Source organism: Pholcus phalangioides, unplaced genomic scaffold (assembly GCF_987345545.1).
Source record: "Pholcus phalangioides strain wild (caught in Gottingen) unplaced genomic scaffold, Ppha-v1.0 ptg000022l_1, whole genome shotgun sequence".
Taxonomy (NCBI): domain Eukaryota; kingdom Metazoa; phylum Arthropoda; class Arachnida; order Araneae; family Pholcidae; genus Pholcus; species Pholcus phalangioides.
Genome location: NW_028301615.1, coordinates 20,940,121 through 20,966,190, shown reverse-complemented (window position 1 = coordinate 20,966,190; position 26,070 = coordinate 20,940,121). Strand labels below are relative to the sequence as shown.

The window sequence follows — 26,070 nt, the reverse complement described above, 5'->3', positions numbered from 1 at the left end:
GTAATTTAGATGGCCATGTAAAACACATTTAAACCCTAAAAACTTACGTTCAAATCGAGATCTTTTCAGGGGTCAATGTCGATCGATCGCATGATTTCGTTTCACTACGCTACGATGTCCAGAGGCGCACTGTCGCAAGTAGTAGAGGGTGACGACGACAACGTCACAGGTTCAACCTCAAGCAGCGACGAATCTGACGATTCCGACTGTAGCGCACGGAACCCTTTCCTTTGAGGTACTCCCGCTTGAAGAGCTTCGATCCAATCTTTGGTCTCGTAGAATTTCAGAAGAATGTCGAAAACTAGGGAAAAAAAGGAAATTTTTTTTAATCAAATTTCTGCGATTGAAAAGGAAAAAAAATACATTTTTCACGAGCATGGGATACCAACTACATCATGCATACTCAATCCGTGGCCCTCGGTGTCATCTGCAGTAGCCCGCGACCTCAAACTTAATTTTGTAAAAATAAACCAAGTGGCAGATCACATGGGTGACCCGCGGCGCGGTTCCACGTCACTCAAGTGATTCGTGTGATATAGTTTCACATCACTTGAGTAACGTGCGGAACATTTTTAGATCACTTAAGTGACTTGCGTCGCAGTTCCATATCACTTAAACGCCTCGCGGCAAATTGTAAGATAACTTAATTGATCGGCGACGTTGTCCTAGATGACTTAAGTGGCCCGCGACTCGTTTTAAAACGATGATGTGGCCTGCACTCTCTAAAAGTTGAGCGTCTTGAGCTACACTATTCAACCGCTACCGTTATTAGCTGGAAGCAATTAACCCTTTATCTACTGAGTGACGGTACTTTATAAACCCTTGGTTCTCAATCTTTTTAAAGTCAGGAAACACTAAACTCTGATACATTTTGCGCGGAACACTAATTAAGTGATCCGTAAATATCCCGCGCGAAACAGAAGTGATCGGGAACTGCACCACGGGTAACTTTAGTGATTTGGAAATGTACCGCTCACTCAATTTTAACAAAATTAGTTTTGAAGTCGTTGAGCATGTACGAAGTGCATTCCTGTGCAAGGTCCCCTTGGAGGGGGCCCAGTGCGGGCGCACCTGTTGCATCAGCCTAGTCACGGCACTGTGTATGAATTAGGGTGTATTAGGCTTACGATACCACATGCATAACTAAAAAGTTAAAGTGTTCCGCATTTGTGGATTATAAATCCCAACAATTTTGTGCGTTTGATTTTTTCGCGGGACACTTGAAGTGGTTTCACGGAGCCCCATTGTTCCACGGACCATAGATTGAAAATCACAGCTTTAAAAAGTACCGCTTTCTTTTTAACCCCGAAACTTCCCTCACATACCTTGTTGGGCGTAGGTATTTCGAAGTATAGAGACCGTCTAACTACTTTACCATTACCAAATATCAGCACAGGTGTTGGGACAACTACGTTTTTTTAAATATGATGAAAAAAAAAAAGTTTATGAAAAAAAATTCACTACCATGGTAGATATTGTAAGCAGTTTTTGTTGCAACTTTACAGAGGCGTAATACTGAAGTTGAGAGAGAGGTAAATGCAAAATATTTTTTTCCCCTACTGATTATTGATAATCTGATCATTTTTGTCGCACCACGGTCATTTTCTGCACCCGAGGGCTAATTAGACAGGGACCTACAATTTATTGCCGATTCCGAACGGCAGGCTTGTTTTTTATACTCATCGAGAGGTTGGTGCGCTAATCCCTCGATGGGAGAACTCCCTGCGGTAGAAATTCTTTGCTGCGGTCAAGTCGCCGTTTTTTTGTTGTATTCCTGTGTAAGGAAAGTTTTCTGACAAGGACGAACCGGGTATCGAACTCGCGACACCTCTAAACATCCTTTGGTACATTAGGCGAGTATTTTATCGACCGGGCTATCGCACCCCCCCCCCCCCTACTGATTATTAATCTAAATTTTGGTTTATGACAGCACTTTCGTAAAATACTCATATTTTAAATACCAAGCACATTTGTGTGTGTGTGACTGGTACTTATAAGTACCATAAGTGTACAGTGAAGTGTAGATTGTGTGCGTGTAAACAATAGTGAATTGCAATTCCACTATAATTTCAACGTACGGTTTTTTTATTCAGGCCTAATAAATTAAATCCCGATATAACGATGCTCTGTGGACTAAGCGAAAATCACAAAAACTCTTTGTAGGGATTATCGTTGTATCGGGAGGCAGACCATCATCATTGTGCACCACCAGATTTATGTTGTTCTTGATATATTTTCCGAATCCAAGTTGTTAGTACCACCGTTGGCACTTATTTGCCACAAAAATAAAAATAATAATTAATACATTAATTAATAAAATTCAGTTAGGTGTTTCGCCTCTGTAAAACGGAACTTTTTTCAAAGGAATAGCCGACTCGAAGTTCAAAAACTTCAGAAAATTGTATTTAGCCAGCCACCATTGCGCATTCGCTGGTGTCAAGCCCGGATTTTCGTGATTTGAAACACGACTGGCAACCATCGATGATAACCACACAATCACAAAGCGGCTAGATAGTAAAACTGCGGATATTATAACTAGAGATTTTACAGATTTAAGTTTTCTCCCAACGATCCCGGAGAAAATTGGGCAATTTGAACGGCACACAACTAATCCTATACGATTTTTTAAAAACGCGCCTTTGCAATCTTGTGGAAACAAAAGCCCCGTTTAACGCGCCTTTGCAATCTTGTGGAAACAAAAGCCCCGTTTACATGTGCAAATATTGCGGTAGCATTGGCAGCTCTACCACCCGCTTAACGACTTTTTTCTTCCGTAATGAGAGAAATGTAGAGCAGTCATCGGTGAAAATCCTTGAAAATTTCCCATGTGAACGGGCTCAAAGTGAATTTACGCGGTAAATCACAATCTCCTAGATAATCCTGTATAATATGGAGGTCGTGGGTAAATGCGCTGTCGCTGTTAGTCGATATAAAGGCAACAATAACTAATTATCACAATTATATAGACAAAATTCGTGGCAGTTCCATGCTTAAGTAAATTTTTTTATTCCGTCGTAAAATCAGTCTAAATTCTCCAATAAAGCTATTGAATTCCCAGCAAAAATTGAATCCATTTTCTGTTTATTTCCGTTCCCTAACTCTCCTCCCGCTGAATAAAATCCGTAGTTGTCGAGGTGAGCAGATCGAATAAGGGAGATTGGCTCGATGGAGAAAGGGCAAGGTGATTCGAACCATCAGGAGAGACAACTTCTGCGCTTAATCATCGAAAGCACTCACAGGGCGGCGAACAACATCCAGACATACGTCAACATGATCCTCAGCCGAACTAGCGATCCATACAACGGGGCCGTGACAGCCTGGTTTGTGGCGCAACTGCGAGAAGTGCTGTCGCAACTGAGGAACGCGGCTTACGAGGGTGACGCGATCAACATGATGATGGCCTGGCTGGAATTGCAACGCCTGGAGTTGGAGGCCCGGAGCCGGATATACGAGGTCTACCACTGATCGGAGAACACCCAGGCAGCGATCCTTGAGAGGTGCCCAAAACTGAAGATACGAGCATCAATGGCTGCTGGATGAGAAACGAACCTGCTAAATTCGACCGAAAAAATTCACTATATCCCCCAAAGACTATCAGATGTATAATTTTGATTTTCATGTTGACTCGAAACTTATTCGCTTTTAAAATAACCATGAAATAAATAATTTTTTCGAAAGCAAAGAAACAAATTGAAATGAAGCATTTGTCTTGAGGATATACAATGAAAAATTTATGTCTTGAGAGATTCCTTCCATAAAGGCACCAGTAACATACAGGGTGTAAAAGAAAGTCCATTTGTCCTGGAATAACTCAGAACCCGTTGATCCTAGAAGCATACTTTTACTTGGAAGAAAGTATAAAAATAACGTGTGGACATCAGGTACGTCCTTCATATTGGAAGGGGTTACATAGGAATTGAAATAAAAAAAAATTAATTTTTCATTTGGTTACCCTGTCCTAAAAACTCAATGATAAAGTTGTTTAGTTTAGAAATGTCCTCTTTACTTGTTAATAAAAGATTCCTTGAAGACGGGTTATATTTTTTGGAGATGATGGAAGAAAATATAATAAAATATAAATATAAAAGAAAAAGATACAAGGAAAAAAATTCATCCCCACGGGAGGCAGAAATTAATTTCCTTCCTTGTAATCATCATCTCCATAAACAGTCAGGAACCTTGTATAAAGTTGTTGCTCTGTCTCTCCAGAGTCCAACAAAAGAAATTCCATGCGTTCAAGTACAGAATTCGATTAGATATTTGAATTTAAAAATCACTGAAAATGAAGTAGAGCCACATAAACTAATGTACAGGCTCATTATAAGTTTCATATGTTGTTCTTTCCCTCAATTTGAACGGTTTTTGAATTTAAATGTAACTATCTAATTGGGTTTTTTAGGACAGAATGACCAAATGAAGAAAGTTTTTATTTTAATAACTATACAACCCCTCGCAATACGAATGCTGAGGTATGCATATTACTTGGATACTTTTTTCAATTTAAAGTATGATCGATGGTTTGCGAGTTATTCGAGGAAAAAAGGACTTTCCTATGCACCCTGTATATTTGAACATAAATAAAAAGTCATTACTAAAAACCTAAAATACGGGGTGGGCAAAAAGTCCCTGGAATTTTAAAATTCATAAAAATCGGAATAATAACGGAAAGAAAAAACGGTTTGTGGGGTTAGCATCGCTAGGTAACGAATTTTTTTAAGATTAGAAAAAAAACAGCCAATCGATGGCACTGATATGAGCGACTTCGATGAAAATATGTAAATGAGACAGTTATAAGAACTTGCGCTCCTAATCCACAAGCTTTTTACAACTTTTGTAAACCGTGTATGTGAACAAGGATGCTGAGTGCGAAGGATAAAGCTTTGTTGGTGAAGTTGTTTTATGTGAACCAGGAATCAGCGACTATTGCCTTGCGTAAATTCCGAGTTCAGAAGAATTGGAGTACGTGAAAAGGGCCTTTAACAGCGACAGCCCTCATAAAAAGCTTGTTCAGCGGTTTGAAGAAACTGGAGGATCGTGTAACAGCCGGACGACCATGTTTAAGGAAAGTACGTTCGCCGCGCTTTGAAGCCGAAACGGAAGCGTTAGCATCCGAATCAACTGCAGGGACCAGCAGTGCTCGGAAGCCGCCAGACGCTTGGGAATACCACCATTCTCGATACGCAATATTCTTCATGGAATCTCATCTGTATCCATACGGATTGTAGTCGTGCCAAGAACTTTTACCTGCGGATACCGTACAGAGGGAAGCGTTTACGAGGTGGGCTTCCCCCAAAATCGAACGGAATCCCAAATGAGTCTTTGATATCTTGTGGACAGATGCTCATTTTTCTCTTCATGCCAACGTTAATATCCATAACAGTAGCATCTGGGCGACGTCTAATCCACGCGATTACACGCAGAAACCATTGCATTCCCCATAAGTGACAGTGTGGTAGGGGTTCACAGAATCGTTCATCATAGGACCTTTTTCTTTGAAACGCAGTGCCCAGTAAATGGGTGGAAAACGGCTGCGGTGAATGTGCAGCGTTATTTGGCGCTTCTGGGCGAGAAGGTCGTGCCATGTTTGCGCGAAAGAGATGCGCTTTCTACCGTCACGTTTATGCAAGATGGAGTAACTAGTCACACTGCTACTCCGGTCAAGGCATTCCTGATACAGACAAAATCCTTAGCAGGTGTTGCAGGTTTTCATGGCTTCCTCGGTCTCCAGATTTGACACTAGCAGACTTCTGGTTATGGGGATATTTGGAATCCCGGGTGTATCGATCCGGTCCATCCAATCTGTCGGAATTGAAAGATGTGATTCGCCGAGAGGTGTCATGTATACATCCGCACTTGCTGCACTCTGCCGTAGCTGGATTGGTGACTCGCCTGCAATGTATTATCCCCTGTGGTGGTCACGTGGAACACATACTGCTGTAATAAACGATTTGGAGGCATTCTATTCGTTATTTGCGTATCTTTTCTTTGACTTGTGTACGTCAGCGCCACCTATAGGCTGTTTTTAGAGGTTTTTCCTGTCTTAAAAAAATTCCCGTCACCTAGCGATGCTAACCCTGCAAACCGTTTTTTATTTCGGTTATTTTTCCGGTTTTTATGAATTTTTAAAGTTTCTACGGACTTTTTGCCCACCCTGTATAACAATATGTGGTTTCAATGAAATACAATTTGAATATTTAATAATTAAGTTATTTATTAAATTATTGAAATGTTCAACACTGAAGTATTTAATTTTCAATTAAACATTCGGTGCTCAGCAATATGAGAGTTTTAAGAAAACAATTTTGATGAACATCAACAAATGGGTAAAATATTACACATTGAGATGACGATTCTCAAATCTTAATCCCCTGCTTTTTATAATATACAATTTATATCTCTTGAAACAAATAACAAGACTGATAATATTTGCTTCTCAATAGAAAATACACAGTGAAACATCTCTTAACAGTCATCTGACAGATGCTGTCATTCCTCTTTTACAGTAAAATAATAATTAAATATTATAAAGATTTCAATACGAACCCCTCCCCGTTTTTTACAGACAAAATTTGTCCCACCAGTGTCTGCAAAAGAGATTTTATATCATAATTTTATGTATATACTTTTATACATCATCATCTGAATATGATTCAGCTTTATGAACAGTGCTCAAATGCTAAAAATATTTTTCCTTGATCGCTTGCCTCTAAATCTTTGAGAGAAAAAATTTAAAAACCACCCACATATAAAAGCTGAAAGTTTTATAATGCTAAGTTTTGTTTCACCAAATCAGATCAGTAGAGATGCTTGAAGCCTTGTAGATTCTCCTTTTTATAATAAGGTTTTTGAAACTTTATGTTGTATCTGGTTTGTCAAACAGTTATAATGATTATAATAATTATTCTTTTAAAAATTGTTATAGTTTTCCCCCAGCATTATAGCAGACATGCTGTAAAATTCGGGGATAATAGTTTTTTGAACGTTGGAGTCTTATCTATTTCTGACATGCTAGGAACATTCCAGTATTTTTGGTTGGACCAATTTTTTTTTATACCATTGCCTCATTTTTTTCCACGCACGCACGCACACACACACACACAACTTATACACTGTTATGATAATTATGACTAGTTTTTAATATTCATGCAATAATTGGTGATTTTGCTGACTTACAGCAACACAGTGGCCTGCCTGTATTTTGCCGTACTCATGATCATTAAAATACATTTTAATCCCCGTAAAATAAATTTTTTACTGTGATTTGCAATAGTACTTAATTTAAGAAATAACTGACACTTTAATTAAAAATTGAATTTGTTTTTGAAGGACAATTAGTGATACCCCATATTTGTCTTGGTGAAATATGGTCATCCAAAGTATAAGGTGCTCGTTTTTCCTTTTAACCCAAGAGATTATTGTAATATCAGTTTTATCCATCAGAATATTATTAATATCAATTTTATCCAAGAGAACATCACTAATATCAATTTTATCCAAGAGAACATCACTAATATCAATTTTATCCAAGAGAACATCACTAATATCAATTTTACACGCAAATAATTTTCATTAGATTATAATTAAATTATCAAATCTGTTTACAGACCACAGGTTAAGAAATACTGATCTTATCTACATGAAAAAATATGCTTAGTATCAGACGTTTTTTTAATGAATCAAGATTTGTGGAAACAAAAGCAAGCATAAAGTTTGAATTATCTGAATGTAATTTGTAAAACAGAAAGTATAGTAAAATGCAGAGGTCGTACAAGTTTCAAATCAGACAATTCAATCGATTCTTAAAGTCCAGATACAAGTATGGAACAGACCAATATCATAACATGGTGACAAATTTGTTTATAGTTATCAGGACTTTTACGTTATCAATTATTTTCCATCGAAAGTTCTTACCTTTTTTGCATATTTTTAAGCTAAGGTTGAACACGACTCATTTCCCCTCCCCAATAAGTTATCATTACCAACCTCCAAAACTATGTTGGAGGTCAGAAGGCTATCTTGTTGACAAAAATTTCCGTACTCAGTTCACAGTCAGGCCATAATAGCTGCTATGATCCATGTAGGGCTTTTTTTTGTAATGTCTTTCTATTGTGAAGGCATGTGTAGAGTAACAATAGAAGTCCCTTTCTTCAGTTTATGGACAGTTTCTTTTAACTGATTGTATTCACATTTCTCCTCAAACAGAAAAGACTTTCATAAGGGAATTTATGGAACATACATCATGAAAAACATGTTAATTTCTAGTACACCTTAGACAATTCCATTTTACTGTTTTTGGAGACTATACCTACAGAGGGACATAGACTTGGTTGAAGGAATGCAGAGAAGAGCTAGACGAGTCCTTGTTGGCACATGGGGCTTGAGTTATGAAGAGAGACTTGATTTTTTGATATGTTTACATTGGAAGAGTACATATGATTGAAGTGTTTGAGAAGCTATCCATACTTAGAATATAAAATAACCACAAATATTTTTCATAGGCATTGTATAATATTTTATCATGTATATGTAGTTTAGTAGTTAGTATTTTTTTTAGTTTTATAATTGCATATTTAGTTGCAAGGTTGCTGTATTTTAGCAATATATGACATCCATATTTGTCATAGGCATTTTTTTTTTCAGCCACCTAGTTGGGCATTTTGTCTGTTGTGGCCTAGTATTTGAATTTTAATTCCTCAAAATTTTTGAAGGAAAAAAAAAAAGATTTTAACGTAAAGGGGGGAAAAATTAATTTTGGAACTGAGAAAAAAAAATTATTTAGCATTTTAAATCCTGTAACCTGGGAAAGAAAAACAGATGTCTAAACTTGATTCACCAAACAGGCATATGACCATTGTCCTTACAACCAGGGCCTATCCTGGCCACGGACCTATCCGGGCAGGGCCTCGCGAAAACAAGAACTGGTTAAAATTTTCCAGCATAAGCATATAAAGTAGTCTGGCGGAGCCTCAGAAAAATCACTTTGCCTGATGGCCCTGCTTAAAACTCAGATTTTTCCAAATACAGTTATCAATCAGTTATTGTTATCAAAAATCCTGAATCCAGATGTGATCATATAGGTGGCATGCACAGAGTGTTTAGGAATTATCCAGCATGTGTTATTCGAATTTCCCAGCATGCCAGCAATGTAGGAGAGAATACTGTAGCCCATAATAGTATATTAATACATTTTAAGACAGTTGCAATACATGTCTTGCTGACAATTAATATAGAAAGGTATTGATACAGACCTACTTTTCAATGACAGTCTGCACATATGGCATGTCTTCAAAAAAGGATTTTTTGGGGAAAAAAAGCTTTATATTCTGCAGAAGTGAACATAAAATTCCCATTTCAATGTTTGTGAACGTTTCTATAAAAAAATTTCAAATTATGATTTATTAACATTCACTTCAAATCAGTTGTTAGAAAAGACAAATTATAATTACCTTGATTCACTGTTAATACAGTAGTCCCTGATTTTGAACCAGTTCTTTTGAGGTTTTCTAGTATTGGCAGTCGTACAGTTTGGATATTTAGGTCAGCAGCATGGGTGAGTGTTAGACCCTAAGAAATTGGTGCGACAAGTGAGCAAATATCCATTCAGTGTAAAGTCATAAGATGAAGAGTATGAAATGAAAATGCAAATTTGGAAACATATTGTTCATTTTTAATTCACTATTGAACTTATTCAGTTCTTTAAAGCTTGAGAGATATGCAAATCTGTTTGATACAAAGATGTCAGTCAACAGTCAATTACCTGTGACAACGAAGTTTCCATGATAAGTGGGCAAAAATATCTATTCGGTGGAATCATATGATAAGAGCATGAAATAAAAGTACACATTGTGAAACATATTGTCTGCTCTTAATTCACTGTTAAACCTATTCTTTTCTTCAAACTTGAGAAATATGTTATATACGAAGATATCTGTCACCTACATACTGAGAATCACATTATTTATTCTAATAACTTGGTACTTAAATCTGTACCACAAACAAATAAACTATATATAAAAAAATACACCACAACAGATAAAAAAGGAACCTGCAACCATAAATTTATAAAAGCTGCTTTTCTGCTTAAAAAACATTATCTTGAAGCATTTGACCAAAGGGTGCTCTGCTTCAGTTTTATGTAGGACTTTAATCTCTGAATTGATTATGAGTGTTTTTGGTCCCATACTATAAAATATATGTAGTGGTGAGTGTTCGAGCTCTTACTACCACTCTCCACTGTATATATGTCTCATAAACATCCCTCTGGGGAATTTGTAGCATAGTAGAATATGTTGTGTGTGTATATATGTATGAACTTAACGTTTTTATGATGCCAGAATTATGCATTTTTCATGCTCTAGTGGCACTGCCATCTGTCTTCCATATAAAAAATAAAAGTGGCAGATGCCTAAACTTTTGTTTTATGCAAGTACAGTGATACCTCGACAAATGAGCATCTCTGCTTATAAATATTTTTGATAATAACGATTTTTTTGAGCTATGTCTACCTCAGCTAATGAATATGGATTCCGCTAACAAACATTTTAGTTGACATGGATGCACACGTTCACATAACACAGCCACGTCCTGAGCTGAATGTCTGCACAATCATCATCAGAATTACTAACCAGATACATAGCTCAGCTTTCATGCAGATTTTATCTTTTTTACAGTGCTTCTTAGTATTGTACAAAAACAGTATTATCTTCAGACTGGGTCTCACCTGGAACAAATTAAAGTTTTCCATAGAAACCAATGGGAAATGACTTTTTGACTAACAAAAAGAAATTTGATGTGAAATGAATATGAATCTGTAACAAATCATCTTCGTTCACTAACACATCACTGTATCATGCCAAAAGCCTGCCTGCACTAAGTGGAGAGATTCTTTCACCTGGCTTGCATTTGTATTTCTAAGTTGAAAAACTAACTTCAGCTGACTGCCACTGAGCACCTGAGGAGTTTGAATATGGATAGTTTTGTTGAGAGAGTCCACAAAGATGGCCACATGGCTGCACAGCAGCAAAACAGCAAATAATTTACTATTGAGTCCCACTGAAATCTCCCTCTCCAAAGCTCAAATGCCTCTGTTCTTCAGCAGTCCTCTGGGTATAATGTTGATATATGTCATAACCATATGTAATAATGCTAAAAGTACCTACATAAGTGGTTAAACTAGAACTAATTAATAGCTTAACTTCAATATTCAAATGACAGAGGGGTTTCCTCCTCCCTTTCCATTTACAAGTTATCGTTGGAAAACTGGAAGTTCTTTATAAGCGTAAAAAGTAATAAAATTCACTTTTGTTAATAAAGATGCAAGTAAATCAGATTGCTCAATGACATACAGCCAACTCATGTGGTTCTCAGGGAGTTTTTTTTTTTTAAGTTCTTAATCATCACACATTCAATAAACACAATAAATACATTCATATAATAAAGAAATTATTTAAAAGAGTTAAATTTTAAATATAATTGAACATTTATAGTAAATAGACGTAGTTGATACTGCACAAATTTGATATGTAGGACTCTGATGGTAGAACTATTATCATTACAGTTCCACCTATAATGATAAATTCTGTGATATGTAACTTGATGGATGATCACAGCGAAAGTCTATAGCACACTATATCAGTAAAAAATAAGTTTTTTCCCCAAAAAAAAATCATAACTGGGTGCATTAGTGCATATAAATTCTTATATATTTTATAAATAAGGGAGGGGGGAATTGAAATATCAGAGTGTATCTACCACATACCTGAAGAAAAACTAACTTTTCCTTGACCTATTTGATGACATTATTGGTTATTTAACATTCAGTATTTGGTGACAATTATAATTCTTACCAAATATTGAGGCACTAAATGATGAGTGTTAAATCTACAATAATTATTGATGATTCAACACCCATTATTTAGTGATGTTGACGATTTAACACTAGCTTTTCAGCAGAATAGATTATTTGCTCACAAAATGAAGCATTTTGTCCAGATTCGACACAATGATGATTGGCAAAACAAACCCCAGTTGTTTCTGCTGATTTAAAGTGAGGGGTATTGTGAGTATCAATTAGGATTTGGCCATGGGGGGAAAAGAGGCCATGATTTTTGACAATGAAACTGAGCATGTAATTACCCGGGAAAGATTTTAAAAATAGATCCATAAAAAAATTGGTGACTATCTTATTTCGTGACTTTTTTTTACTTCCATGAACTTTTTCTTCTTTCGTGACTTTTCCATTATCGTAAACATCCTGTTATTTTCTACCATTAAGTGAGCATACCTTGACATTAGCAAGAGTCATTAAAAAAAAAAGCAATTACTTTTTTGACTGAATTATCCACAATACCACCAATCACATAGACCCTGTTATTATCTAAAGTTTGAAGTACATTTTTGGAATCTGGAGACAAATACAAGAGTTCTGTTGATGTGAATAATTCTTCGGGGCTCTCTTCAACCATATCAACCTGTAGAATAAAAAAGAAAATTGTTCATACAAGACTTTATTTGCCCCAACTGATACAATCAATATAATATTTTTGAAAGGAATACAGTGAAGCTCTCCCATGTCTGGTACAACCAAAATACTTTTTTTACACATGAATATTTGAATATAATATATACATGATACATCAGACTTAGATGTCATACACACCACCAAAGAAATAGTGCAAATAATGTAATTAATTAATAACAATGGATGGCAGCAACCAAGAAATTTAAAGATTAGCGATAATGCAAATTAGGCTGTGCATTCTTATAAACTGGGTTCAATGGGATATTTCTGGAACCATTTACAATCAGAAAAACTTTTAGGTGCCAATGCCGATTTTCTAGTCATAGTCCCAGGGTGATCTGGTGTCTAGGATTTTTCCAGCCCTGGTTCGCTGCAATCAAATAGCAGCTCACTTGCATATATTTCAATAAATTTTTTGAAAATTTTATTTTCCATAAATGAAAATAGATTAAAAATTTCTTGTGTATGGCAATAAAAAATAATAAGATACAGAGTGAATAGAAAAATGTAATGCACTCACCACGTAAGATTGAAATCCTTCATTTTTTGCTACACATATCCTATACAGAGGATTTGTTTCAGAAAAATTACAAAAATATAGGTGCAGTGGAGTTTCACTATGCCTGTTAGATCCATATAACCTTCGCAGCTGACAAGAAAGTCTTTGGAGGTCCTGAAAATATGTGGTGAATTTTATATAAATGCATTCAAATCAAGTAAAAAAATAGATTTATTTTATGCATTTATCTTTTATTTCTTAGACGAACAAATTAAGAGTTTGCAAAAAAATAAATAAATAAATAAATTGCTCCAAACGACTTTTAATAAACCTGTTTTTACATTGTTTACTTGTTTTTATTGTAAATATGAACAAATATGAATGAGTTGCAAGTAGGGATGAGAAAATGATCGTTGTACATACCTTTTCACTCATCTCAGATGAAAACCTCAGGTCAATACAGACTTTTGGCGTCACTCCCTTAGCAGACTCCATCCTCTGACGAATTTCTTGTTTCATTTGCTTTCTCGTAATGCCTGCAATACTCCTTGCTGAAATAGAAATGAATAAGTTTGTAATATTGATAAATCAAAATAACAATAAGAAAATATATTCTTTTGGACCAGCGGTTCCCAACCGGTGCTCCAGACGCTCGAGGAAAATATAAAAAAAAACAGTAAAATTTAAAAAATTATAAATATTTTAAATCAGTGACTTTGATGAATAATTAAAAAATTAGCCTACTGGGCTCCGCGAGTCAAAAAAGGTTGAGAACTGCTGTTCTAGACATTTAGAACGAATGAAAACATGACATTTTGAAAATGCAATGGGCACATAAATATTCTGCTAGAAAGCTAATTAAAATGTACAAGGTGTACTATTGAGTCAAGATGACAGCTAAAAACTTTTGAAACAATGCTTCTGGCAATATTGTCTTAAATGTTAAATTAGTAATCATCACTGAAAAAAAAGATAGGAGAGCTGAAGATCGACATCAATCAAGTTTACCTATTCTATAAAATATAGACATATTGCACAAAGCCATAAGCAGGGCTTAACAAATCGAAAAAAATATTTAGGCACCAGCCCAGTTTCTTAGGAGCCAAGCATGGTATTTTGCTCAGGAAAAACTGGTCTAAACAACGTTTCCATGCAAAAAGGAATAGCATAATGAAATCAAAAAATTTTGTGTCACCCTTAGACTCAAATTTAGCAACCACATTTAGAAAATTTTAAGCGCCAATACGCTTGTCGCCTGGGATTTGTTCAGCCCTGGCCATAAGCATTAATTTCCAAAGCAATTCTGACATTGCCATAGGCTGAATGGCATCCTACTCAAATAAGCATTCAAAAATTAGATTACAGTAGACTCTCTCTCTAACCCGGCACATCTTATCCCAGGGTTTGCCGAAATTAGAAAAATAGCTGAAAGTTATTACAGATTTTGGAACATTAATTAAAGGAGTTCATTTAAATAATATAAACTTCTGCACACACACATGCAGTGGCATACTTCCCTAATCTATGCTCAGACAGAACCGGCATAAAAACTTTGGATTACTGGACAAACCAGAACTAGCGCATGGCCAGGTTATCAAGAGTCTACTGTATTTTTTATCAATAAATTTGTTCTGTAGCTGGAATTCAAGGTCAAGAAAATATATCCACCTTACATTTATCTTCCCTTTGACCACTGTTTTCCCTTTGCTCGAGTAATTTTTGTTTACGCCTCAGTTTCTTGGTTTTTCTATTTTCTTTCATAGCAGCAAGTACACGAGCATAATGCCTAGCTTTACGCTGCTGTCTCTTCTATAAAAATGAAAAGAATCATAATAAAAAATTACAAGTATTACTTCTGTAACAGAAAGACTGAATTTTAAGAATAGCCAGTACTTCAAATAAGATTTCTTGACACAAACAGTCTGAAAAATTCATATTTACCAATCATTTGCAGAAAATGATAAAAGATACACACAATTTACACATATTAGGAAATTTATAATATGAGAGCCATTATGAATAATCTGTGACATCTTTCAATAAATATTATGTGAAAGTTGAATTTCATATTAGTCTGAGCTTGCACAAACCTTTCACGTGTCTGACAAGGAAAGGGTCCAAAAGTGTCGTTCTCAACAAATTATTCAAAAATGTAAGTACATTCATCTTACCCAGAAACACGCAAAAACAAAAAAATTAGTGGTGGAGTGTAATTATTAAAGCCGTAAAAAATTATTAAAAATGACAACAGTTGGCTACTCGTTGCCTCTCGCATTTCTTAGCAATATCTATAAAAAAAATTTGATCCTCTTTTCCTTTCTTTACCACAGCTTCTCTGTTCTAGAAAATAGTTATTTATCTTTCTTTATCTATGCTGTACTTAATCATGCGTTGCTTGACCGATGTCACCCTATCACTATAGGGTTGCATAAATTTTTAAGTAATTTTTGGCCTCTATTAGTGTTAAAAATATTAATATCTAGAATTTTTTTTGAGTTACTCATAATAGTTCTGTGGGATTTTTATTTTTACTCACATTCAAATAAGCAGAATCAGTGGTAATTTTTAAAAACTTTTTGTAAGATGTCACCTTGGGACCCTTTCATTGTAAGTTGAGTTTGTTATATGCTAAGTGGGAGTTTTTCCTCCCACAGAGCTTATATATGCTTAGTTTTGATTTGACATCTAATCAAAATTTCTGAGATTTTATATGTTCAAGAAACTCACTGATAGATAAGAACTAGGCTCGATACTTCCATCTTCAGCATTTGTGAAGTACTTGCTGTAGCAACCTCTATTTCCACTAAAAATATCAGAATAATAAATTGTAAAACTCTTCTCCCAATAATTTTTTTTGTTAGTAAATAATTTGCCTTCGTCAAATTTTTGTTATTTATTGCACCTAGTACCTATTAGAATAGTATATGTATTACCTAGTATCTATAATATCTATTAGAAATTTCTCAGAGGGGAGGGGGAATGTTTAAAAGGTGCATATATGGCTGTGTGTGTGTAGTAACTGTGTGTTGCTATCATTACAGAAAAAGCTATTGGAGTTTCAGGGTGTAATTTTACAATTAGTTTCAGACAGTTGACTCTAAGCATTGACAAGATATCTCCACCTCCTTAAAAGCCTCTTATTTCAGCTTTGACAAGCACAGATATTTTGTGTTAAAGTTTGTTTAAAGTTTATTTCTGAAGAAAAACATTTTTCCCTGCATCTCTTACTTTGAACCTGCTGAAAATCAGAAGAAAGCATTCTTCATTCTAATAAAAACATGACATTTTAAAGGAGGTCTCAGTGATTTTTCTACTGTGCAAAGGAAAGGAGACCCTTTTAGGTAGTTTTGGATATTTTGGTATTTAGACAGATTTTAATTAAGGATTTTATTTTTTAAATGAGAATATTAATATGAAGAAGAATTTAATATGTTAAATATAAAAAAAAAAACCTAGTTGGAGAGTTTGGACATTTATTAGATGGTTTTTTTGGCTCGTTTTTCCTGTACAAAACCACTCTCATTTTTTTCAAAGACTCACACATTTTCAATCAAAGCACTTTGATGAGAGAAAATTTAATTTGCTAACCTGCTAAGTGTTATTCTTGGACGTGAATGACACTTCCAAAAAGGAAGATATCGAACTGAACTTTCTTCTCCAGAGTCAGAAACAGAAAAATTTTCTATGGAACTGTCTCTAATGATATCTGTATCTAAAGTTTTACATATTGACTGGAACTTTTCTACTATCACAGACGTATCACTGTCAGATATTGGCACGAGGAAGTCATTTGCATGGTCTGAAACAACACTGTTGCTTTCGTAGGCACAAGATGTGAACAGATCTGCCAAGTCTATCTCATCTAAAGGTTTCTCACGTACATTTAAATGACTTATGATATCACAAAGCTCTTTGTCTTCATCTTGAAGATGTGAGTGAACACACTTTGATGGAAGCTCTTTCAAGTTATCACAGATTCTTCGGAAGTCATCATATTCAGAAGAGTTTTCAAGAAGGGTCTTTAGTTTGTTGTCTTGGTGCAGGCTGAAAACAAAAGTAATGTTCAGTAAATTTTAAAACGGTTTATCTAATAGATAACATAGTCAATGTTCATTATAACGAACATTGTTGCTAACTTACTCGTTCCATGGAAAACCGACATTATATTTGGAGGTTGTTATATCAAACATTTGAAAATAAAATCTGCTTCTTAAGGGAATTAATATTTTGATGGAATAAAAAGTTATATAATTCATTTTGTTATAACGTGAGCAAATGTAGTGGAAAATGCAATAGGTGAGAAAATAATAACGTAATAACTAATTATGTACATGCACCTATATACCGGATTCTCCAACATCAAGGGTGAAGATCAAACACAATTTTGGCAAGTAAAAAACATGGATTTCATGTTTCTGTGTAAAAAAAGCGGGCACAGTTGAGTTCAGATATTGTATTAGATTGAATGGTCTTTGCAGTTTTTCATATTGGATGAAAAATGGCAAATAGCAAATACATAATTGGAGAAGAATATAAAAAATTTGAGCCTTATCACAACTGTCATTGTAATAGATTGGTTGCAATAACGCTTGACAGTTAAAATTATCATCAACTATATACAATTTTTACTGAAGATGTCAAGAAATCCTGAACAGTCCTTGGCATCTCAGACAATAACAATCTAATTCTGTTTGCAAACATCACAAAAATTGTTGTAATTTTCCTGTCATAAAGCTGCATCTAAAACTGCTTTAAAAGTTAATTTTTAGCTTTGGAGGCCAATTCAGAGCCACAGGCCTATTTTCATTAACTTTTTTTTTCCTTGATATTCCAACTTTGAGGGATTCTAATGAATTTTTATGACTTCTCTTCAATAATTTGGTAAGATTTTTTTTCTAATCCAGGATAATACTTAATCAGTAAACTCAAAAATAAAAGAGGAAAAAAAAGTCAGATGTAAAATTGTGTTTCATTAATTTTTTTTTTCGTTTTTGAATGAAAACTATGTGCAGCTTATATGAAGCTATGACATATGAAAAGCTGCAACATTTTTACAAAAATCTCTTTTTTGTGGGGGGAGGGGATTTTTGTCCTGGATTGGAGTATATCCTCGGGTTTTGAAGACCATACTTACAGAAGGACATTGACTTCGTTGAGGGGTTCAGAGAAAAGCCATACATTCTGTTGATGGCACACATGGCTTAAGCTATAAAGAGATTTGATTTTTTGAAAATGTTTACATTGGAAGAGCACAGATGTTAGGGAGATATGATTGAAGTGTTTAAAACTTCCAAATGGGATGAATAAAATGGACCACGAGTTATCAATACATCGTCAATCGATTACATCGACAAGGGGATAACAGTATTGTTTGGTAAGGGAAAATTCCAGGCTGTGGTGTGGCAGGGAGTTTTTCTCTAATAGGGTAGTTAATAAATGGAATAGCTTATCCCAGTTAGTCGCACTAAGTAGTAAATTCTAACAAAATTGACACATTTAAAAAAAAAATATGGTAAACATATTGGGATAAATCGAGAAGCCATCCATACTTAGATGAGACAATCATAACTTTTTATGGGCAGTATATTTATATTTTATCATAATTATTGGTTTTTATTGCTTTTATTGGGTTGCTGTATTTTTGATATAACTTAAATATATAATCGACATAAATATTTTTTATGGGCATCTTTTTTCAGCCACCTCTTTGGGCATTTTGTCTGTTGTGGTCTTTGTATTTCATTTGAATTCTGTCATTTTTCTGCACATGGCTTATACATTCCCCAGCAGCTTATTTATTGGAAATTAAAGTCGAATCTCATTATAACGAACTCCAAGAGACCGGAGAAATCACTTTGTTATGACAAAATTTTGTTATAAAGGAATCCCAGGTTTTTGCATTTTATTTCTAAGTGAACTTATCTGGAGGATTAGAAAAGTGTTCGTTAAAACGAGATTTTTTCAATAATGGTATTCGTTAAAACAGGAGTCGACTGTATTATCATAATTAATAACCTGTATTTATTTGTATTAAGAATGATGAAAATTCTGAGCATGAGAATCATTAAGAAATAACCTGTATTGGATTTCAATGAAGTTCGCTATTTTAATCAGTGTTTTTTTTTAATCACATTCCTGAAATTAAAATTGAAGCAGTGGAATTATGTATTGGTGATGAATGAGCCTTATAAAATAAAATAGTATACTACAATCGACATAAAAAAAATTAACACATACAGTAAATGCTTCATATTGATTAGGTAGTAAGTTTGATAGACAGTGTTTCTCCTCAATGCAAAAAAGGCATATGATCATGTATATGTTGCACTATAAAATTTATCTCACCATAAATATAATATCCTATACACATGATTCCTAACAATACGAAGTGGAGTATTATGCTTTTCAGCCAAAGTGAGGTATTCTTCAGCCATTTCCCAAACTGGAGGGTTCCTCCCACTGAAAAGTGCAGGATTGTGAAGCAGAGCCTCTGAAAGAGATTGAAATGTAAGATATAAGTAACAAAAATAAATTATAAAATCAGGCAATTTTTATCTAAATTTCCTTTCTTTTTTTTTTTTCAACAAATTTTACTTGCACATCACTGTGATATCAATAAGTGTACTTCTTTTTTTACAGATGTTCCCAAGATTATAGTATAAACCACAAAAATGTAGATATAGAAACAGCTGTAATGCAACTGAACGAGCCAGTCTCCCATTTGAAATAAGCCTCTCTGCAGACAGCAGGCAGCTTCAACACGACACATAATATAAAAATTCAGGCATTTGCCATTTTCATTTCAAAATATGGAAGCCAAATGGTAGCCCCAGTATAAAATGAAATAAGCACAACTCTAACATAAATACATTAGAGCCACACATGTACAAACACATTCCATGTACCAATTTTTATCCAAATTTCCTTTCTTTTTTTTTTTCAACAAATTTTACTTGCACATCACTGTGATATCAATAAGTGTACTTCTTTTTTTACAGATGTTCCCAAGATTATAGTATAAACCACAAAAATATAGATATAGAAACAGCTGCAATGCAACTGAACGAGCCAGTCTCCCATTTGAAATAAGCCTCTTTGCAGAGAGCAGGCAGCTTCAACACAACACATAGGAATTCATTAGGAATTCCTCAGAGAAATGTTTATGAGGCACATTGTAAGGTTAAGTAGTAGTCATGCACCACAGAGGAATATGGACGAGGCGCATATCTGGTTTAATAGTGGTAGTCATGCCCCTGGGCATGAACTTCATTTCATTCACATGAACAAGTATTTCGAAAATGATAAATGGGAATTTCTTCTACCTGCAGACATCACAGCATCAGCGCCTGTGTAATTAAGGCAGGCTTCAACATCATCATAGTTGAGAATATTGCCATTCGAAATTACAGGTATCTTCACATTCTGTTTGATTTCTTTTATTACATCCCACATTGCTAGGCCTGTATCATGGCCTTTCTGGAATCTTGTTCTTCCGTGAACTGTCAAAACTGAACAACCAGCACTTTCTAGCATCCTAGGAGGAAAAATGAGGTGTATTCATACATTTAAAAGAAAAAAGCATCAAACATTTCACTTTGCCTGTGTTTTAATTGTTTTAATTTGGCGGACCATTCAGTATCTTGATATATGGGCATTTGCGAATATTTTGAAGATTGCTAGAGGAAATGCATTTAGTTTATGAATACAATGATTTTCAAACATTGGCAAGAAAAATATAGCTCAAAATTCTTTAAATAGCTGGCATGGATAAATAGTAATTCAATGTTAAATTCCATCCTACAGACTTTTTAAATTCAAAGAAAAAAAATAGTTTACCAAATATTTATTCAAGAATAGTTATCTCTAGGCGAGCTATAGTACATGATTTATAGTGCCGAGTATCATTGATAGTTCTAAGTGAAATATATGTTTTTGACTGCTTTTATTTGTTCTTTCAATCCCTAGGAAGCTCAAACATTGAAAAGAGATTGCATATTTTTCACCCCTATTTCAGAAAAATTATATATATTTTTATCTAAAGTACACAGTAAAGATAGAAAAGCATAAACTAATCATATAAAGCATAATACAAATCATATATACTTAGCATATTCAACAGATCGCATAACAGGTTTTGAAAGTATCCTCATTTTGCAAGTGACGGGAACTGGCAGGTCAACAGAAGCCTTACGAACAATTGAATGAATCAGACCCCACTCATCTTGAAGAAAAGCTCCATAGTGCCCTGAAAATGAGATATGAAAATAAATAAAAAAGTAAAATATTCTCCAAACATCCATCATGAAAATTTGATTACAAAACTTTCCATAAAAGACAAGATTTACAAATTGATAAAACTTTCCAACTGCCAGATGAACAGAAAAAAAAACCCCATGAAATCAAGTCAGATTTCCATACCCTTACACATTAAGGAAAAGTATTTATTGTAAAGAATGAATTGAAAAAGAACATAAAAATCAGCTGTTGACAACGAGCAACATAACATAATTTATTTGTCCCCAGTCAATTACCATAGAACCATACAAATTAAAGTGTACAATTAAAAAATCTGACTTGGTTTCATGGGATTTTTTCCCATGAATGTCACATATCATATGAGAAATGAGTCTTCTAATTCAGTACCCAGCAAATGAAACTTTAATATAAGACCCTAATGATGATAATCATTAATTGATTAAGTTAGCATTGGAGAAATGCTTGGAAGAAAAAAACTCGTACAGAGGATGACCACAGCCAAGAGAGAAACTCTTTTGACACTATAGCTGCCAACTATGGAGAATTAGAATAAGGGAGATTTTCACGCAGATACAAATTCTGTACAAAACCAAACACAGACAAATATAAAAAAGATTTAAAAAAACAAAGAGCTTAGGGATTTTTCATTGATGAAAGTAAAATCTTAGGGATTTTTCATTGATGAAAGTAAAATCTTAGGGATTTTTTCTTTTGGAAAAATGTGTCATTATGCTAGCCATTTGCAATAATTACCAAAGAGTAGGGAATAATAGGGCAGATGTAGGCTCCTAGAGGAGGGGAGGGCAAATGCTCAAAGTACTCTCCCCTAGATCTAATGCACTTGTCCTGTCTTTTCTTCTATTATTCAAAACATTTTTTAAGAACTTGTGATGTCGGAAGCCGCCTCCATCACTTGTTTTACCCCATTCAAATTGGCAAAACGTTTTTTTTTCAAGTCCCTTTTCAGCTATGGGAATTTTAAAAAAGGCGTGCCAGAGCTAAATCAGCTGAGTAGGGCACTGGAGTCACACTGTTCCTTTTTGGAAATTGGTACACTGTAAGAGCTTGTGAAACAGAAGATTGCCATGATATAGAAACCAGTCACCTGTCTCCAAAAAATTGGGTCTTTTTTTGCAGCAAATTGTTGCACACTTTTAGGCACAAGTAGAAAGCCTGGTTAAAAGTCTGATCTTAAGGAAAGAATTTCTTATGCACTACTCCTCTCACATTGAAAAGAAAAAAAAACTGGATGTTAAATGAGAAATTTGAGAAGGCTTTTTGTCAACATTTCATCTTCTTTGAAATGGAAAAATCTTTTGTACACTTGTGTTTTACCCATAGCAGTATCCCTGCAATTTGCAATCCAACAACCCATCTGTTTCCGCTGCTGTTTTTTCAAGAAAGAAGAAAACTAGAAAAAAATCTGTGCTCTGTTCATGTAAGGCTGCCATGACCAAAACAACGAAAAGGCTAAACTGCTTCACGGATGCCAAACACAACTATCACAAGCAATTTCACTTGGCATATTGGCTCAGGAGGCATGGCTTCACGCTTACTGAGTGAGAGAATACTATGGATGTTCAGCATGCCGTAAAAAGCAGTTGCAATTATTTGTTATTTTCGGGTACACCCTTGTATGGTGGGGGGAGGCAAATGTCCACATCTGCCCTCTTGCCTATGACCATAATATTTTTTTTTTACTGAGCCACTTATACAGAAGTGTAAACTACATGCCATTATTACTCAAATCAAAAATCAAGCCAACAACAAAAAATAAATAAACCGAAAAACAGGATGTCCCCTTTTAAAACAGGATGTGAAGTATAATTTTGTTATTTCTTTGGCAAAGCAATATGTTTCTTTGTGATTTGATGCAATGCTGACAATCTATGCCTGCCTCATTATTTTGGGGGGGGGGGAAGAACAGAGGCTACAGACGTTTTTTCAAGCTAATTCTTTTCGAATAACCCTCCCAAAACGTAGGGATTTTTTTCAATCACTTAGAATTCAGGGGGAGTAAGAACTTCCTGTGTGGGTCTAGGAGATGGAATAGAAATCTGGGAGGCTTGACAGCTGCTTAATCAACATCAAAGGGTGGCAAACGGTTTGACTTTTAAGAATATATAAACACATTAGATTTCCCCATAGGTGGAATTTCACGACATACACGTAGATGAACATTATTTTCAAACAATATATTATTTCGTATGTTCAAAAAGCATATATTTTTTTATACTTCATAAATGATGCACAAACTCAGCACCCCTTTGAAAAAGTACTCTTACCCTTTTTGGCGATCGCTTGAGGACATCCAAGGTTGAGATCAACTGCATCACATTCAGTTGAAACTATTGCAGCGGCTTTTGTAAATACATCGGGATCATTTGCACAGAACTGGAAGAATATGAATAACACAATAGAGAGCATTAATATCTTATACAGTGAAACGCCTAAATAACAATACTCAAGGGATCTGAGAGAACCAAAGAAAGTTCAATCCAAGATCCAGAAATAAATGAATCATTATAAAGGAGTCATAGTTGGAGTATATCAACACTATTATGAGATAACTATGAAAAGTACACAAGGACCAGAGAGTAATATCGTCCCCAAAGCAGAATATGCTGAAATCTGTGATGTAAGTTGCAGAACAATCAGTGCAACTTTAGAACAATCTGGAAGAATTTTGAGAAAATTGTAGAGAAGAAACACGATGGGGGATTTTTACTATTACTAAACCACACATACACTTCGTCCACACTCCTCTGTGGAATTTCTAATGGATTGGTACATGCTGGGATTTGCGTGTTGTGAAACCTTGCGTGAAGTTTGTTTCTGTGTAATGTTTGTTATATGTAATGCTGCCATCTGCCATCAATTTTTCTAACCATGAGAGAAATGAAATTATTAAATAATTAGTTCAAGAATATTTAGCTTATTATTGTTTTCGTCATTTTTATTACCATTTTTTCGTTTTTAATAGCCTACTATTACCTATTTTTGGTGATGTGTTGGTGATTTTTTTGATTAGCAAGAAAGACGTCCAAAAAAAAGATTGTTTCACTCCTGACAGCTTCTTTTCATGCTTTTGGATGTTTTTCTCGCCAAGGAAATAATTGACAATGCATTGCTAAAAAACAGACTATACTATAGCTGGTCCAAATGTTATTTTGTAGTTGTCGTTTTTAATGCCATTTCTTTTACTTTCACAGCCACAGTATAATCTATTTTCGGCAATGCGTTGACAATTTTTGTCCTTGGCAAAGGAAAACTTAAAAAAATACGAGTCTATTTCAGTTTTGGTGAGTTCTCATCATGCTTTCAGACGTTTTTCACACCAAAAAGGGATTATACAATAGCTGTTTCCTGGTGCAACTTGAAGTTTTGGTGCCAATAAGTGCGCTATTACTCATTTGCACCTCAACTTTATTCTCTTCCAGCCAACACATTATCATTCGCCCTGAGTGGAATATCCCATTCCCCAGTGTCACACACACACCACAGGTTGGGAACCACTGTTATTGACATTTAAATTGCCCTGCATGCGCCCCCACTGGGCTGGGACGTTTGGCGAGGCAGCTTCCGTAGTGAATTTTTGGCGTGAAATAACAAAACAAAGTCAAGATTCATCCTGGAAGGTCGGCGCCCCTATTGTTTCTTGGGTAATCATTGAGATAATAGATTAATACAGGGGTACTGTAAGATATATCTCAGCCAAGAATCAATAGAATTGAATGGATTACTTGTACGATCAAAGGCCCGTCGTCACTGGAAGTCGAGAAGCTGTCTGCCCTGTACAGCGGATCTTGAATGAATTGCTGGCTGTGCAGCATCGGGCTGTAGCACAGCTGTGCCCCGTGGCGTCGACACAGGAGCCTGAAGGCCAGCTCGCTCATGTCGACCATCGGGGCCGCGACGTGACGAGGGCTCTTCAATGTTTCTGTCCAAAACTCGTACCCAGTCTTTTTGCTCCCACCGGCCATGATTGCGTCGTCTGACACCGCGATCTCAAATAAGCGTGTACACAAAAATATTTTTAAACACAGTTTCAACACTGACCATATTAAAGTTTTCGGGCGAGGAATACCGTCACGTTATTTTACGGAAACGCTCCCGTCGTTCATTATTTGTAGATGGCGATAGTATACGTTGGAGGAAACTGTGATATATCGAAATCCTGACCATATATTACATCAAAATATGTCATACTGAAATATTTCAGTATTTGCTGCCATCTATCCAAAAATTAAAGAACTTCATTTATGAATCCCAATCATAGAACATATGCAGTCACCTACTATTCAGAACACAAACGATTACTGAATAGTACTATTTATAAACCATAGATGGCAGTAAATTGTGGGTGACAATTTTTTTTTCCTGCTGATCAAAGCCGTCCAAACTTTTATATATGAACGAACAACACCAAACCTGCTTGAATTTCAAAGTTACCACTGTGGTGGTAACTTTGAAATTCCAATGGTGGTCGGCTGAAGTTGGTTTTCGGTGGTTCCCAACGTCGAGGCTCGAATGCGAGCCGATCTGCCCGTTGAAAAGTCTCGCTACAGATAGCAACAGGCCTACAAACGGTACAAATAATCAATCATTGTATTCAATGATTCACTTCCCTTCTGAAATATAGATGACAGCACTGAAAAATCAGAAACATCACGCACTCAGACTGTAAGGCCCCTTTCACACGATCACTAAAGATGCGGGCGATCGCCCGCACTAAGACTAATCTAGTTACTGCTCACTTCCGTGTCCCAGCGCTTTCTTCACCACATTATGAAAT

General features: G+C 35.3%; 1 protein-coding gene across 1 annotated transcript in view; it reads right to left on the bottom strand.

Annotated features, from left to right (window-relative positions):
• LOC149069982 (uncharacterized) overlaps positions 1–25,319 on the bottom strand; it is a 29,341-nt gene extending 4,022 nt beyond the window's left edge. Inside the window, exons 1-13 of the mRNA XM_089249748.1 lie at positions 25,019–25,319; positions 23,561–23,669; positions 21,123–21,264; positions 20,342–20,553; positions 19,365–19,509; positions 16,608–17,063; positions 15,747–15,822; positions 14,693–14,828; positions 13,443–13,570; positions 13,041–13,193; positions 12,324–12,470; positions 9,447–9,564; positions 48–301 (exon numbers count right to left, since the gene is read on the bottom strand). Coding sequence (XP_089105874.1) covers positions 105–301; positions 9,447–9,564; positions 12,324–12,470; positions 13,041–13,193; positions 13,443–13,570; positions 14,693–14,828; positions 15,747–15,822; positions 16,608–17,063; positions 19,365–19,509; positions 20,342–20,553; positions 21,123–21,264; positions 23,561–23,669; positions 25,019–25,258 — 2,259 coding nt within the window. The 5' untranslated portion in view covers positions 25,259–25,319 and the 3' untranslated portion in view covers positions 48–104. The remainder of the gene's footprint in view (positions 1–47; positions 302–9,446; positions 9,565–12,323; positions 12,471–13,040; positions 13,194–13,442; positions 13,571–14,692; positions 14,829–15,746; positions 15,823–16,607; positions 17,064–19,364; positions 19,510–20,341; positions 20,554–21,122; positions 21,265–23,560; positions 23,670–25,018) is intronic.
• Positions 25,320–26,070: the final 751 nt, after the last annotated feature.